Raw genomic sequence first — 18,514 nt, forward strand, 5'->3', positions numbered from 1 at the left:
CGGTGGTATGATAATAAATCATTATTTTTTGCTTCGTTTTTTATTTTTTAAGGGGTTCGCTAAAGGGGTTAACTAATGGGACAGCTTTATAGGGCGGGTCGTTACGGACCCGGCGATACCAAATATGTGTACTTTTATTGTTTTTTTTTATTTCCAAAAAATGAATTTATTAGGGAATATATATATATTTTTTTTATTTATTTAGCGATTTCTTTTTACACTATTTTTTTTTTTTTAACTTTATTACATTGTCCCAGGTGGGACATAACTGTCATGTGACAGATCGCTGATCTGTCACATCACAGATCACTGTGACAGATCAGCGATTTGTCACATGCAGTACAGAAGGCTTCCTCGTGCCTGCGCTTTGCAGGCACTGAGGAAGCCGGCTCCCTGCAGGCCCCCGAAGGTCCCCGTCGCCATCTTAACCCCCGATACACCGCAATCGTGTTTGATCGCGGTGTGCAAGGGGTTAACATGTCGGGGCGGTCCCTGACCCCCCCTGACACATTGTGCCGGGTGTCAGCTGTGATAATCAGCTGACACCCGGCCGCGATCAGCGGCGCTCACCAAGTGGGTGCCGCTGATCACTGTGACGTACTATCCAGTCCCTGGGAATTAAGTCCCAGGGCACATGGACAGGATAGTACGTCACATGACAGAAAGGGGTTAAAAGTAAGTGCAGCATTAGAAAAATTATGAGAGGGAACGGGCTCCCTCTTTACCCCATTGGCCCACGATGGGCTCACAAAGTGCGGATGGTCATCATGGTAATCATGGTCATCATGGTCAAAGGTTGACCTCCGGGTCTGTAACATATGGTATGGTGGCCTGTTAGAACCTGAAACAAGCAAGGCCTAAAAGGCTTCCTGTCAGTATTACAGTGAAAATTATTGCAGGGTATTATGTAGCATGGCACGGGGTGGTAGCTGTGGGCAAGGTACTCATCCGCCACGCCCTGGCACGCTACATGAAAATGTAAGCCCTGGCTGGGTGTGTGGACTTCAGCTGTGGTGGCGATATGCCCTTGCAGACCACATGGTTCCAATGTATTCGGCCAGCCAGGACCAGATGTTACAGAGTTCAGTGAGGGAGTCTATTAGTTCTTAAATAAACATATTTTTACTGAAGAATAACTTGGAATCTATGATATAATGCTGGATGGGTCCTTCTGTCCGAAGCCAGTATCAACTGCTCCTGCATAGTGTAGCCAAAGTCAGAAGGACACATCCAGCATTAACAGTGGTGACTGGAAGGAGGACGAGGATGGAGGAGGAGTGTGGCTCCAGAGATCGCAGTATGCGTAGACACTGATTGCATACCTCGATGTCCAGCGCCATGAGAGCATCTCCGGCGAGGCTGGAGGAGGAGTGTAGTGGCAGGATCAGTACCTACGCATAGCGTGACCTCCAGTGCCATTTTATTAAAGACAAATTCGCACATAGTGTCTTCATTAAAATTTCAATATATAACACAGATGTTGCACTGCAGAGTTAAATTATTTTTTTTTTATATATATATTGAACAACAGCACTGCAGGCAGGATGGAGGAGTATATTTAAGATGGGGAGGATATAATAGGATGGGGGACCAGGATGGGGGAGAATATACCAAGTTGTGAGAGTATATAATAGTATGTCGGACCAGGCTGGGGGAGCATCTACCAGGATGGAGAAGCATATAATAGGATGGGGGACCAGACTGGGGGTGCAATACAATACAACACAACAGGGAACACCAGGACAACTATAACAACGGTGGGCCCTGTCAATAGGGAACAGGGGAAAGGACACCCCCTGCACTCACCTGAGGATGTGCCCTGATCTCACTATATGGGATTTTCACCGCATGGTCGAGCAGGATACCGAAACCCTCACTTGCCCTGCTCTTATCCCTAAGTAGGAAATTGGCAGGTGACAGCATTGGTCCCACCGCTGCACTAATACAACAAAAGGTGTGGAAAGACAGACACCAAAAGGGACCACATAGCAAAAAATGCAACACTCAGCTTTCTGCTGCAAAGCACCGCACAGCAGGATAAAGACACCAGATCAAAGTATTCAGCTGAAGCACCACTGCACCCAGCTGGCTCCTTCCTCCAGTATGGTCACTTTAGAAAACGCTAACACCGACGGTCACCACCCAACTCAGCAGACCCGGCAGCAATGCAATTACATCAGCAGGCCAGAGGGGCAAAAAACTGACATTAACCCCCGATGGCCTGAAAGGAAAAAAGTTTTAATTTGTGAACCAGATCTGAAACAGATCCAAAAATGGGTCATAACAACCAGCCTGGAGGAGCCCCCAGGTTGAAATCAACTCACTCTAATTTGTTGCTTCTGCTCTGCGCAGTCTGCAGTTCGAAAACTACAGATGGCGATTTTCATCTCCCTCTGTGCTTTGCTATGTCCTGTCTTCTCAGCTGCCTGAACCAGAGAGAGAGGGGGGGAGGGGCACCTGCACTGCTGGAGAAACTGCTGACAGTCATTGCTCGCCTAGAACCCCAGGAAGGCAAAGAGGCTTCCACATGGGTGAGTATAATGTGTCATGTGAGGTGTGTTTGTCACACATGTAATGTGTTATGTGTCATGTATATGATATGCGTGTGTCATATACAATGGGCAATAAATATATAGATTTTTCTATCTATATGTGTGTGTGTCATTTATATGGTGTGATATATGTATATACACATATAATACCCTATACATGAGATATAATGATGTCAGGCAGAGCCTGCAATGTGACACCAGTGTGCTCTGCAGCCGATAGGCCCCTGGCTGTAGAGTAGGTGCAGGGCGTGTTTCAGTTCTTCAATACAAACAGTGAAACTCATGTTATATAGAGTTATTACAAAGAGAGTGATCTATTTCAAGTGTTTATTTCTGTTAATGTTGATGATTATGGCTTACAGCCAATGAAAACCCAAAAGTCATTATCTCAGTAAATTAGAATACCTTATAACACCAGCTCAAAAAATGATTTTAAAATTCAAAATGTTGGCCTACTTAAATTGATGATCAGTAAATGCACTCAATACTTGGTTGGGGCTCTTTTTGAATTAATTACTGCATCAATGTGGTGTGGTATGGAGGCGGTCAGCCAGTAGCACTGCTGAGGTATTATAGAAGCCCAGGTTGCTTTGATAGCAGCCTTCAGCTCATCTGTATTGTTGGGTCTAGTGTTTCTCATCTTCCTCTTGACAATAACCCATAGATTCTCTATTTGGTTAAGGTCAGGCAAGCTTGCTGGCCATTCAAGCACAGTGATACTGTTGTTTTTAAACCAGGTATTGGTACTTTTGTCAGTGTGGGCAGGTGCCAAGACCTGCTGGAGAATGAAATTTCCATCTCCAAAAAGCTTGTCGGCATAGGGAAACATGAAGGGCTCTAAAATTTCCTGGTAGATGGCTGTGCTGACTTTGGTCTTTATAGAACACAGTGGACTTACACCAGTAGATGACATGGCTCCCCAGACCATCACTGACTGTGGAAACCTCCCGCTAGATCTCAAGCAGCTTCAATTGTGTGCCTATCCACTCTTCCTCCAAACTCTGGGACCATGATTTCTAAATGAAATGCAAAATTTACTTTTATTTAAAAAAAAAAAACACATTGGACCACTGAGCAACAGTCCAGTTCTTTTTCTTCTTGGCCCAGGTAACATGCTTCTGGCATTATGTATTGGTCATGAGTGGCTTGACAGAAGGAATGCAACATTTGTAGCCCATGTCCTGGATACATCTGTGTTTGGTGTTTCTTGAAGCAATGACTACAGCAGCAGTCCACTCCTTGTGAATCTTCCCCATATTTTTGAATGGCCTTTTCTTAACAATCCTTTCAAGGCTGAGGTTATCCCGGTTGCTTGTGCACACTTTTTCCTTCCTCTCAACTTTCCATTAATATGCTTGGATGCAGCACTTTGTGAACAGCCAGCTTCCTTAGCAACCTTTTGTGCCTCTCGTTATGGAGTGTGTCAATGACTGCCTTCTGGACATCTGTCAAGTCAGCAGTCTTCCCCATGATTGTGGAGCCTACTGAAACAGATTAAGGGACCTTTTAAAACGCTTAGGAAGCCTTTGCAGGTGTTTTTTGTTAATTATTCTAATTTACTGAGATGACGACTTTTGGGTTTTCTTTGGCTGTAAGCCACAATAATCAACATAAACAGAAATAAACACTTGTAATAGATCACTATGTTTGTAATGACTCTATATATGAGATTCACTTTTTGCATTGAAGGACTGAAATAAATTAACTTTTTGATGATATTCTAATTTTGTGAGAAGCACCTGTAGCTGTTTTTTGTAGTGGATGAAACCCCCCTATTTTACCCTAATCCCACAGTCTGTTCCTAATACTAACTTACAATCTACTATACAACAGTGGAAAATAGCAGAGATCTGCAGCATGTACTTGCAATGATGAGAACACCCAGATGCCTGCCGTTCAGACTCCTTCCTATTAAATCTCTCCCTACTTAAATCCCCACCGAACAAATAAGTAATCACTTCCAAATCTTTAGTTCTTAAAAGAGCTTTTTGAAATAAATAACTCTCAATATAACCTCTTATCACTCTCCCTATGCTCCTATCACTCTCCCTACGCTGAAACTATGCTCTCCCTATGCTGTGTCTGGCTGCAATGTGCACAAGATGGCCGGGCAACCTTTAAACAGTCCCAGGCCAGGCATTACAGTAATTCTACATCAAAGATGGTGCCAGCATTACTGTGATTGCAAAGCTAATAATATGCAATATGTAAACTAGGGGGTAGGTCACTGAGGGATAAGTGACCTGTCAGAAGCCATACACATGAATACCTAAGCAGCGAACCACATGAAGATCCCCCAAAGGGCCACCCCGAAGCACAAGCATATCATTAACTCAAAACTGAAAATAAAGATTAAACAATCACAAGATGGATTTCTTCAACCAATGTATCATTTTAATCAGTAAAGCGGCGCCAACCTGACAATGTCTGTAGGTTACTGTGCACAATCCTGCTGAGAGGTTCTTTTTAAGTCTTGTCTTAAAGATGTGAAATGCCGCTCAATGTGGTTTTAGATTTGGAGATTGACTCTTCCATTGCAGAATATTCCAATTCTTTGCCTTAAAAACTCTTGTTGCTTTCACGGTACATTTTGGTTCATTGTGCATCTTCACTGTGAAGTGCCATCCAATCAACCTTGCTGCATTTGGTTGAATCTAAGCAGAAAGTATAGTCCTTTACGCTTGGGAATCCACCCAGCTGCTTCTGTCTGCAGTCACATCAGCAATAAACATAAGTGACTCATTCGAAGACATGCATGCCCATGCCATCAAACTGTCTCTACCATGTTTTACAGAGGATGTTGTGCACTTTGGATTATGAGCCATTCAAAGCCTTCTGGGCTGGCTTCTTTAGAAGTTTTTTCAGCTAAGCCTAATCTGTCCTTTCTATAGTTAAGGCTGATTAATGATTTTCACCTTGTGGTGAACCCACTGTATTTGTGCTCATGAAGTCTTCTCTTTATGGCAGACTTGGATACTGAAACACCTACTTCTTCTAGAGTGTTCTTCACTTGGGTGGATGGGGTGGATGGTGTGAATGGGTTTTTCATCACAATGGAAAGGATTCTGCAATCATCCACCACTACTGTCTTCCGTGGACACCAAAGCCTTTTTAATTATATTAGCTCAACAATGCTTTCTTTTTCTTTGCAGAATGAACTAAACTGTTGATTTGGCAGAGCTGCCAGCTACATCATGCATCATCTGAGATTCCCATCATTCCCATCTTGAATACTTATGGCATATCCACAGGATTTGATAGAAATGCATAGTAAATGCTGATCCCACCAACAAGACCATGACACGCGCCACGCTCAGCCAAGAGATAGCAGAACCCCTTTCAAGTGTATAGCCATTTATACCACCTATACACAAAAAGCACCAGTGCCACCCTCTCGAGATACATGTGGCTCCCATTGGTGAGATGAGTATATGCATCTTCCCTACAATACGGTGCTGTCGTCCTGTCACCTTTTCAGAAAAGCACCCCCAAAGTATGATGTTTCCCCCATCATGTTTTACTGTTGGAAATATGTTTCTGGGGTTGTACTCATCCTTCTTCTTCCTCCAAACACGGAGAGTTGAGCTGATAATAAAAGTTCTATTTTTGTCTCATCTGACCACACAACCTCCCATGCCTCTTCTGGATCATCCAGATGGTGACTGGTGAACTTCAAATGGGCCTGGACATGTGCTAGCATCAGCAGGGAGTTCTTGCATGCCCTGCAGGATTTTAATCCATGAAGGTGTAGTGTGTTACTAACGGTAATGTTTGTGACTGTGGTCCCAGCTCTCTTCAGGTCATTGACTAAGTCCTCCCATGTAGTTCTGGACTGATTCCTGACCAATTTCAGAATCATCATTACCCCATGAGGCAAGATCTCTGTATGGAGCCCCAGACCAAGGAAGATTGACAGTCATCTTGTGTTTCTTCTATTTTCTAAAAATTGTGCCAATAGATGCTACCTTCTCACCAAGATGCTTGCCTATTGTTTTCTAGCTCATCTCAGTCTTGTGCAGGTCTACAATTTTGTCCCTGGTGTATGTAAACAGTTATGAATCCACCTAACGTAACCTTGTCAATCCCATACTTGGTCATTTTTTCAATAAAGATAGTATGACATATTTTCTAAAATGCTTTGCAAAAGTTAAGATATACCATATCTACTGCATTTTCCTGATCTACCCAGTCAATGATTCCATCATAGAAGGAAATTTTATAAGTCTGGCATGTTTTGTTTGCTACAAACCCATGCTGGCTCTGTTTAATTACAGTATTCTTATCCAAGAACTTACAAACATGCTGTTCAATAATTTCTTCAAAGATCTTTCCAGATATAAAAGTAAGGTTCACTGGCTCCATCTTTTTTCCTTTTTTTTAGAAGCTGAAGACAACATTTATCTTGTGAGACTTCTCCTTTTCTCCAGGGTTTTTTAAAGATTCTGGCTAGTGGTTCTGCAATTTCCTCTACTCTTTCAGTACCCTAGGATGTAATTCATCTGGACCAGGAGGTTTAAATGAATTTAAATCAGCTAAGTATTCCCTAACCATCTCTTTGTTTATAGTTAGCTTGGATTCATTTATTCCTTCAATAGCACAGTGAAGATCAGTTGATGCTACATTTGCTTCTAAGGATATGTGGAGACAATCAGTAAACGATGTGGGTTGGATGCTGCGCACTTGTGCAGTGTCCAAATGTTACAGCATAGTGGATGGGATTTCAAGAAATCCTATGCCCAAGAGGCATCCACAGATACCTGCTGCCCATCTGCAGAGACAGCCATGCAGTGCATCTCTCCAGATCACAGCATGCCAATTTTTCTTGCAGTGAAGCTAGAATGTATTGAACGCGTTAATCTGCATGGTTCAGTGACCACTGAGGATTCACCTGCGCTAAATAGATGGCACTTTGTCCAAAGCACTGCCACTTCTGGATCGTCTGCACATAAACTTAGAGAACACAAATGCAAAAAGTAGCAAAAAATAAAAAAAAACTATATTAAATCTTTATATAAATTGAAGGTCCGGAAACCATATTGACCCAAAGAATAAAGAAGTCCTAAATCAAGTCACAAATTGCAGACATCATTGGGTCCATGTGGCTGTCCACATGGCAGACAGATGCCGCACCTGCCTGTTACTTTCATGAGCTAGTCTGGTCCAAAAATAAGACTAATCTACATCATCCTGTGATTCAGGTCTGTATGAAAAGTAGTCCATATGGACTAGAATATAGGCTAACATTGTCCGTGCTGTCCACATGAGATTCATCTTCTATATGGAAAGCACTCAGATGGAAAATATGTTCACATGAACATATCCCAACTTTTGGAAATTTTGCTGAGGATAAGTTGGGTATAAGCTACTACATCTGTTACTGACTTTCCTTCTTCATTTCTTAATTAAGTCTGTTTCTTTATATGTGAATGTATTAATTGTATATATTTCTGCAGTAGTGTTTGACAAGATTCTTTAAAAGTAGCAGAACTTTTTACTCTTGCCTGTAAATTAAATCTTACCTGGTACCCAGAAATTTTGGCTGCTCCCCAGGAGCAGACACGGTTGTCTCCATTTTTAGGCTGTTCATGTGTGCAAGAGATATTACTGTGGCAGACACATACCAGGGAAGACCCATGAATGATGTCACAATGATCAATAAAGATATGCAAAAAAAATCCAGATGAAGACCTGCACCTTTCTGCAAAAGACAATATTTTCAAATAAAAAATATAACTAAATATTCATATAAAATGGGATCTCTATGAAGTTTCAACACATAAAACACATTTTTCCTGTTATTTTTCTGCTTTTTTGGGCACAGTCACTTTTTTCAAAGTGCATCATGCTATAGGTGTAACTTTTTTATGTTGTCCCACAAGCTTCTATATATAGGATTGAAAAAAATGAGTTAAAAAAAAGTCTGAATAATTAGAAAAAGCTACCAAAGAAATGCCTGCAAAAAGCTATTGAAAATTGAAGGGAAAGAATAAGTAGTGTGCAATTAGGTCATGATCAACCACACAGTGAAAGCAAGATATAGAAAAAAAGATAACAATTTTATTAATGTGAATACACACAAGACACACTTGAAAGACAAATTTAAAAACAATTAAAAATGCTAGAAATTGGCCCCATAGATAAACCACCCAAGGTCCATGTAAGGACCTCACCTCCTCCAAAGTTCTAGTCAAAAATATATGCAATGAGCATTAACCTCTTCTGGTTTGTGAGTTATACTAATAGCAGCCAAATTACATACCCGTGTTTATCCAATTTTGCATTAACTAGTGGCATAAGAAATCATGTCCATGAATGAAACATGATGGCACACAAAGATAACCATCAAGAAACTGAGACCATATAAAGAGCCCTAGCAATGATAATGATACAATGGCAAAGATACAAATGAGTGTTCAAAGATCCCATAGGATCTTTAACAAGACAAGGTATGGGCACAATATAAATGCAGAAATGAAAGACAAAAGGTCAATATACCACAAACCAGTATGATCCGCAAATAAATTGCTCAAAAGCTTATAAGAAATAGCATGTTGCCAGCAAGATGTGATAAAGGAGGAGGGGGAGCATACCCCACGCGTATCGCCACCAACCAGCGTGACTTCCTCAGGGGAAAGAAAACGGTAGTATTATTATTATTTTTATTATGCATTTATATAGCGCCATTTATTCCATGGCGTTTTACATGTGAAAAGGGGAAATATAGACAAGTATAATAAACATGTGTAAGACAAGGGACACACAAGTACATAAGGAGAGGGGACCCTGCCCGTGAGGGCTCACAGTCTACAGGGATGGGTGAGGATGCAGTAGGAGAGGGTAGAGCAGGTCGTGAGGTGGTTCAGTAAACCGAGGATCATTGCAGACTATTAGTCTCATAGAGCATCTTTTATATGTGTATAAATAACTAAAGCTTACTTACACATGATGAGAGTACGTTCGGGCATGGAGTTGGCGTCCGGAAGATGCTACTGCGCATGCGTCATATACGGTAAGATACACTATTGCCAAAGAGTCCTAAGTAGACACATACTGCGTGTGCGCACATTGTAATTTCATTATGGCCCAGAAGTAGCTACTGCGCACGTGTCATATGAGATGACAGATGCTATTACTAAAAGGACCTAAGTAAGCGCATACTGCGCGTGCGCACATAATGATTTCATTGTGACCAAGAAATAGCAACTGTGCACGCGTCAAACCCATGAGAAAACAAAAGTAAAGCAAATGCTGTGTGCATGTGCGCTGGAAAACCAAATATTATAGTGGGGATCCAGAGTTGGCTACTGCGCACATGTCAGAGAGAAAGTGAAGGACACTGTTTTCAACATTACAAAAAACAAATATATACCATACGCATGCGCATTGTGAATTTGTAGTTGTGAACAAAATTAATACACAGCTACTATGTACGCATCCAAAAAGGAGAGATAACATAACCCTAATTAATAAATAATATATACACGCATATTACATGTAGGAAGCTGTCCCAAAACTATTGGTGCGCAGATGGAAGAAGCGCTGGCTTGCTGGGCAGTTACACCATGCCACCATTTAACTAATCAGCCAGTTGTAGCAGAGCTAGAGTTCTTCATGGGACAAATGGATTGTTGTCAAACAGGTAAGGAACATGGTGGTATATTATTTTTGTTTTTACACTAATAAATGGAAAAAATAGGGATGGGGAGTAATTAAAATAAAGGAGTCTGTGCCTTTAAATTAAAGGACTTAATTATGGCTGGGTATTTTGTAAAATATGAATAAGGGGTTAGTAGTGAGGGCATTTCTATATGTCCAACCCCTGAGCTTGATGTCAGCGGCCATAAAACAGCTGACAAAAACCTCAATCCTATTGCCCCACTTGCACCAGGGCAAGTGGGAAGATTGAGGCTAAGCTCCAGATGTGATGCATCTTATGGATGCACTATTTCTGGGGCAGCCAAGTGCTGATGTTCTTAGACTGGGAGGGAGCCAATATCCATGGCTCCTTCCTAGCCTATTATTATAAACTCGCAGCTGTCTGCCTAACCTTTGCTGGTTATTAATTATATGGGGGACCCCATGTCATTTTTTTGGGTGGGTCCTCTCATTTTAATACCTAGTAAAGGCTAAGCAGACAGTATATATATTTATATATATATATATATATATATATACATACAGTATATATACTAGCTGAAGAGCCCCGCGTTGCCTGGGCATAGTAACCAACTGTGGTTAGTTATAACAAATTATAATGATTATATTGCACATAAAGACATTTCACATCATATATTAAACACTACAGATTTGCAACACAAATTAACTAAACGATTACCCAAGTATTGATAGTATTTTATTTTCAACTCATTCAAGATTTTTGTTTTTTCCTTTCAGTGCAAAGATGAACAGATTTTTGGCAGTTCCAACTCTTGAACAGACCACGTAAAGTCGACTATGAGAAAAGCATGGAGATTGCAAATCAATCCCTACTACATTCAAGGTCTGTCCCTGAGCATTGTTAATGGACATTGCAAATAGCAGTTGAACTGGAAACTGGAGGCGTTTAAAATCAAAAAACAAATCAGATGGAATGAGTGGAATTCTTGGAATGAAAATGTCCTCTCCTTTGGCACATCCTGTTTCTGAGCTGTGTATCTAACCCTATCCTGTGTGATAATGTCTGCTGAGCTGTGTACCTAATCCTCTCCTGTGTGATACTTTCTGCTGAGCTGTGTATCTAATCCTATCGTTTAACATAGTAACATAGTTTTGAAGGCTGAAGGAAGACCTTAAGACCATCTAGTTCAGCCTATTTTTAGTGCAGCTGTTCTGCATTGTTGATCCTGGGGAAGGCAAAAAACCCACAGAGTAGAAGCCAATTTTCTCCATAGGGAAAACAATTCCTTCCCCTAAGCTGGGTCAACCATCTACCTATAATATTCTGTTATTCGTAACCTTCTATACTGTTACTCACAAGAAAAGCATCCATTCCTTTCTTAAATTCATTCAGTGAGTTGGCCATCACCACTTCCTCAGGAAGAGAATTCCAGAGCCTCACTGCTCTTACCGTGAAGAACCCTCTTCTATGCTGGTGCAGAAATTGTCTTTCCTCCAAACGAAGAGAATGCCCCCTTGTTCTTGTCACAGTCCTTGGTACAAACAGTTCATTGGAGAGATCTCTGTATTGCGAAGAGAATGCCCCCTTGTTCTTGTCACAGTCCTTGGTACAAACAGTTCATTGGAGAGATCTCTGTATTGCCCTCTGATATACTTCTACATATATATTAAGTCTCCCCTAAGTCTTCTCTTTTCTAGAGTAAATAGACCTAATTTTGATAACCTTTCTGGGTATTGTAGTGAACCAACTCCATTTATCATTTTAGTAGCCCGCCTTTGAACCCTTTCAAGTTCAGTAATGTCTTTCTTGAGCACCGGCATCCAAAATTGCACACAATACTCCAAGTGTGGTCTGACAAGTGATTTGTACAGAGGGAGAATTATGTTTTCATCTCGTGTCCCCAGACCTCTTCTAATGCATCCCATGACCCTATTTGCTTTGGTGGCAACTGCCTGACACTGGGGACTCCAATTTAGCTTCTTATTGACTAAGATGCCTAAGTCTTTTCCCATGTCTGATTTCCCCAGCAGTTTCCCATTTAGTAAGTAATTATAGTATCTGTTTCTCCTTCCCATGTGCATAACCTTACACTTATCTGTGTTAAACCTCATTTGCCATTTTTCAGCCCAGTTCTCCAATTTACTCAAATCTGTCTGTAGTTGCAAACTGTCCTCCTTTGTGTTAACTACCTTACATAGTTTTGTATCATCTGCAAATACTGATATTTTACTGTGTAAGCCATCCACTAGATCATTAATAAATATATTAAATAGTAGGGGGCCCAATACAGAACCCTGTGGTACCCCACTAGTAACCCTGGCCCAATCTGAGTATGCACCATTAATAACCACTCTTTGTTTTCTATCACTAAGCCAGCTACCTACCCATCTACACACAATTTCCCCTAGCCCAAGCTTTCTCATCTTACTTACCAATCTTTTATGTGGGACAGTATCAAATGCTTTAGAGAAGTCAAGATAAATGACATCCAATGATTCTCCTTGGTCCATTTGAGAGCTTACATCCTCATAGAAGCTGATCAGGTTAGTTTGACAGGAGTGTGTTACTGACTGCTCAGCCATGTATCTAATCTTATCCTGTGTGATACTGACTGCTGAGCTGTGTACCTAATCCTATCATGTGTTTTACTGACTGGTCAGCCATATATCTAATCCTATCCTGTGTGATACTGACTGCTGAGCCGTATATCTAATCCTATTCTGTGTGATACTGTGTGCTGAGCCGTGTATCTAATCCTATTCTGTGTGATACTGTGTGCTGAGCCGTATATCTAATCCTATTCTGTGTGATACTGTCTGCTGAGCCGTGTATCTAATACTATTCTGTGTGATACTGTGTGCTGAGCTGTGTATCTAATCCTATCCTGTGTGATACTGTCTGCTGAGCCGTATATCTAATCCTATCCTGTGTGATACTGTCTGCTGAGCCATGTATCTATTCCTATCCTGTGTGATACTGACTGCTGAGCCGTGTAGCTAATACTATTCTGTGTGATACTGTGTGCTGAGCTGTGTATGTAATCCTATCCTGTGTGATACTGACTGCTGAGCTGTGTATCTAATCCTATCCTGTGTGATACTGACTGCAGAGCCATGTGTCTAATCCTATCCTGTGTGATACTGACTGCTGAGCCATGTATCTAATAGTGTGTGGCGCAATTTGTGTGTGTGTTCATATCCCTGTGTGTGGTGAGTATCCCATATCCATATCCCATATCCAGATTAGATGCACGGTTTTTATGTGCAATATAATCATAATTTGTTATAACTAACCACAGTTGGTTACTATGCCCAGGCAACGCTGGGCTCTTCAGCTAGTATTAGATATAAATATACATACGGTATTCTATCTATTCTCTCAGGTCACACTGTAGATTTACTGTACTCAGCTGATGAAATGTTTGGTTTTCTAGGAGCTGGGTGCATAAAAATCGGATGGCACACACATGGACCGCGTGTTGTTGGATTTATTTCCTTGCACCTATTGACTTGCATTGGTGAGTCTCTTCCAATATATGCAGCCACTCACAGCATGTTGCGATTTTTTTTTCTCAGTCCAATCTGAGCGGAGAAAAAAAAATTACAGCTGAACACTAAATCAATGACGAACATTAGTCAGGGTACAATCTTTTTTTAGCAGATTGCACTCTTTCGTTTTTAACACAGATGAATATGAGCCTGTGATGGTGTGATATGTTATGTGGATGTCATTTTTTGTATATTCCTATTTTTAACAATTCCAGTTATTTTCATAGTGTTTTTCTTATTACATTGTAAGTCTACAGCCTCACTGTATCTGTCTCTTGATGACCCCCTGTAATGCATTAATCCCTAAGGCCTTTTGTTCTCCTCTGGGAGGCAACTTGTTTGACTACCCCTGGACAAGGAAGGGGGTGGGGGGAAGAACAGGAGCTGGACAGGTCAGTTCCGGTAGAGACAAGATGGTGAAAAGGCTGCATTTCAGAGAGAAGGACCCATTTCTATCCTCTGGTGCTAGAGTGTTTTGGAATCTCGTTTCCCTGGACATTTTATCCTGATACTGGACTGCATTCTTATTCTGGACTATCTTATCCTTTGTGTGGTGGACTGAATATGGACCTTTTCGTATTTTTGCCTGAATAAAGGTCTTGGAATTGTTCACTCCGCTTGCTCTGTTGATTGTGTGATACCAGAGAAGGACCTCGTGACAACTGGTGGCAGCAGTGGGATCAACAGAGAGTCACCCAATGGAGAACCACCCACAGAGTGAGTACAGAAATCGGACTGTATGCAGTTTACAGGAGAGAGCCAGAGACCTGGGCCTGAACTACCAGGGACTGACTAAAGAGGCCTTAATCGATCTACTGGTGGGCGCTAGCCCGGCCACCTCCTCCCAGATGTCTGAAGGACAAGCACTGGAGACAGGGATCCCCATCCAGAAAAGCCAGTGGTTGGTGTGGTATGAAGAAGAGATGGCGGTTCTGGGCCCCGGCGTCTCTCAGGAGTACGAGGAGGAGGCTGCCCGCCGGGCACAGCGGAGACAGGAGTGTAACCCCACCGGGGAGCAACCACCACGAACCGCATTGTATTATCGTGTAACAAAGGGCAGTGACCAGGGCAACCCTGACGCAACGACCAGGCAACTCATTGTCCCTCAGAAGTACAGGGCACAGCTACATCAACTGGCCCATGACATCCCCTTGGCTGGGCATCAAGGGAGAAAAAGGACTGAAAAGAGACTCACCCAAAGTTTTTACTGGCCGGGCGTCTCGCAGTCGGTAGCCCATTATTGCCGCACCTGTGATGTGTGCCAGCGAATGCGGCATCCAGGAGCTTGACATAAGGTACCCCTACAATCCCTGCCCATAATTGAGGAACCATTTCAACGTGTAGCCATCGACATCATAGGTCCTCTGGCCCACCCCAGCAGGTCAGGGAAAAAATATATCCTGACCGTGGTGGATTATGCCACTAGGTATCCTGAAGCTGTGGCCCTGTCCAGTATTACAGCAGTAAAGGTAGCCGAGGCCTTTGTTACCATCTTTACCCGGGTAGGGTTTCCTAGTGAAATATTGTCGGATCAAGGCACTCAGTTCATGTCAGATCTGGTCCAGTCCCTATGGCATACCTGTGGTGTTCGAGCCATTCGCACCACCCCATACCACCCGCAGACCAACGGACTATGTGAACGCTTTAATGGAACCCTAAAAAATATGCTGAGGGCTTTTGTTGACGTTGAAAAAGACTGGGAAAAGTACATGCCACATCTCCTCTTCGCCTATTGGGAGGTTCCCCAAGAGTCCACAGGGTTCTCTCCCTTCGAACTACTGTTTAGCCGGAAGGTCCATGGGCCTCTCACTCTTCTGAAAGAACATTTGGAGGGAGACATCTCAGATACCGGAATGCCCATCGTTTCCTATGTTCTAGAGCTCAGAGACCGTCTCGCCCAGCTAGCTACCTTCACTAAAGAACATCAGCGAATGGCCCAGTCCAGACAAAAAACCTGGTATGACCGTAATGCCAGGAACCGGGAATTTATGCAAGGACAGCAAGTGCTCATGATTACTGCTTCCCCTGCCAACAAGCTTCAAGCAGTGTGGGAAGGCCCTTATCAGGTTGTCAAGAAAATTAATGACACTAACTATGTTATTGCCCTGGACTCTAGTGGTCGACGACAGAAAACCGTCCACATTAACATGCTGAAAGACTACCATGACCGATCTCTGCCTGTTCTAGCTGTCTGCCACCCCCCTAGTGATACCGCCGACGACGAGTATCTCCCAGATCTCCTCCAGGTTGCCCAAGCGGGAGGATCACTGGAACAAGTGCCCCTGGGCTCCCATTTATCGGATATACAAAAGGACGATAACGATATTGTTGCCGTACTAAGGCCGAGGGCTGCTGCTTTCTCCTCAAAGCCGGGGAAGACTACTCTCACCAGTCACCATGTGGAAACCCCCGGACAACGCCCCATCCAGCAGGCTGCCTACCGGGTTCCAGAGGCTGTTCAAGGCATGATAAAGAACGAACTGGAGGAGATGAAACAGCTGGGAGTTATTCAGCCATCTCACAGTTCTTGGGCCTCTCCTGTCGTCCTGGTCCCCAAGAAGGATGGTACAACACGATTCTGCGTTGATTACAGATGACTAAATGATGCCACCAAGAGTGATGCTTATCCCATGCCCAGGATTGATGATCTATTGGATCGTCTGGCCAGTGCCCAATTTGTGACCATGTTAGACTTGAGCAAGGGGTACTGGCAGATACCCCTAACGGAGGATGCTCGGGAGTGCTCAGCCTTCATTACTCCATTTGGGCTCTATGAGTTCCTGGGAATGCCCTTTGGGATGAAAACTGCCCCCGCTACTTTCCAGAGACTGGTGGATCGACTGTTACAACAATGTCAGGACTTTGCCTGTGCTTACTTAGACGACATCGCCATTTTTAGCACAACCTGGGAGGAACATCTTACACACTTGGGCATAGTGCTGGACTGTATCCTTACTGCAGGACTGACCATTCGCTCTGATAAGTGCCAAATAGGGATGGCTGAGGTGCAGTACCTCGGGCATAGAGTAGGGGGTGGGACACTAAGGCCTGAGCCTGCCAAGGTGGAAGCCATTAGCAACTGGTGTAGACCCCAGACTAAAAAGCAGGTACTTGCGTTTTTAGGAACTGCGGGTTACTATCGCAAATTTGTTTCTAATTTCAGCACCTTGGCCAAGCCCCTAACTGACCTGACCCGCAAGAACATGCCTAGGAATGTGACGTGGACGACGGCATGCGAGGATGCCTTTTCAGCGTTAAAGACTGCCCTCGTCACTGCTCCTGTCTTGGCTGCCCCAGATTATAAACGCAGGTTCCTTGTGCAGACAGATGCATCCACCTTTGGGATTGGGGCAGTACTTAGCCAAGTGAACGCCGCCGGAGAAGAACATCCTGTTGCTTTTGCCAGTCGGAAACTACTGGATCGGGAAGTTGCCTATGCCACTATTGAAAAGGAGTGCCTTGCCATCGTATGGGCGCTAAAAAAATTGCAGCCCTACTTGTATGGCAGAGACTTTACAATTGTTACAGACCACAACCCCCTCACATAGCTGAATCGCGTATCAGGGGACAATGGAAGATTGCTGCGGTGGAGCTTGTCCTTACAACCCTACAGCTTCTCTATCCAATACAAGCGGGGAAGCCAACACCAGAACGCCGATGGACTGTCTCGACAAGAAGAACCATAGGCTCCCCAGGCCGACCTACCTCTACCACTGTACAAGGAATTATAAATAACTGAGCAATGTGGACTAAAGTGAGCAGGCCAGAGGTCTGTGTAGACCTCATGGCGTGCTCACTTATTATGGTGGGGGGAGAGGTTGTGATGGTGTGATATGTTATGTGGATGTCATTTTTTGTATATTCATATTTTTAACAATTCCATTTATTTTCATAGTGTTTTTCTTATTACATTGTAAGTCTACAGCCTCACTGTATCTGTCTCTTGATGACCCCCTGTAATGCATTAATCCCTAAGGCCTTTTGTTCTCCTCTGGGAGGCAACTTGTTTGACTACCCCTGGACAAGGAAGGGGGTGGGGGGGAAGAACAGGAGATGGACAGGTCAGTTCCGGTAGAGACAAGATGGTGAAAAGGCTGCATTTCAGAGAGAAGGACCCATTTCTATCCTCTGGTGCTAGAGTGTTTTGGAATCTCGTTTCCCTGGACATTTTATCCTGATACTGGACTGCATTCTTATTCTGGACTATCTTATCCTTTGTGTGGTGGACTGAATATGGACCTTTTCGTATTTTTGCCTGAATAAAGGTCTTGGAATTGTTCACTCCGCTTGCTCTGTTGATTGTGTGATACCAGAGAAGGACCCCATGACAGAGCCCTATGGGCTCGCTCACACTTGCAATGAAATCAGATGAGTGCAATGCGATAAAAAAATCGGATTGCCATCTGCTCAATGTTAAACTATAGGGTAGCTCACGTTTGCGATTATTTTCTCATGCTCATTTGGAATCGGATTGCACACACCCATATAAGTCTATGGGTGCATGTGAAACATCTCACTGTACTCAGATATCACCGGAGTTCAGTGGGATTTCCACTGATGACGGCAATGGAGATGATGGAGAAATTACTTTCTTCATCTCCTCCACACCTCTGCTCCGATTCTCGCATCCGTGAGGATCAAAGTACAGAGCACTGACACTTGTCTAATGCTCACAGCAGAGCTGGAACAGAGTGTCATTAGCATATCGCATCAGATGCCATATGCTAATGTGACTCAGGCCTAAGAAAAAAGAATCTCAGCCCTCCCCTCACGGGCTAAGAAAACATGCTACCTAC

The 18,514-nt window shown here is 43.1% G+C and overlaps 1 protein-coding gene across 3 annotated transcripts in view; it reads right to left on the reverse strand.

Moving 5' to 3' along the window:
* The window catches only part of SLC4A9 (solute carrier family 4 member 9), a 983,109-nt gene that overhangs the window by 151,014 nt on the left and 813,581 nt on the right, over positions 1 to 18,514 (reverse strand). For all 3 annotated transcript variants that reach the window (XM_073573700.1, XM_073573698.1, XM_073573697.1), the window contains one exon: positions 8,072 to 8,250. In XM_073573700.1, coding sequence (XP_073429801.1) covers positions 8,072 to 8,250 — 179 coding nt within the window. The remainder of the gene's footprint in view (positions 1 to 8,071; positions 8,251 to 18,514) is intronic.

The sequence above is a fragment of the Dendrobates tinctorius genome, unplaced genomic scaffold (genome assembly GCF_039654945.1).
Source record: "Dendrobates tinctorius isolate UK_male_01 unplaced genomic scaffold, ASM3965494v1 ptg000036l, whole genome shotgun sequence".
In the NCBI taxonomy this organism is placed as follows: Eukaryota; Metazoa; Chordata; class Amphibia; order Anura; family Dendrobatidae; genus Dendrobates; species Dendrobates tinctorius.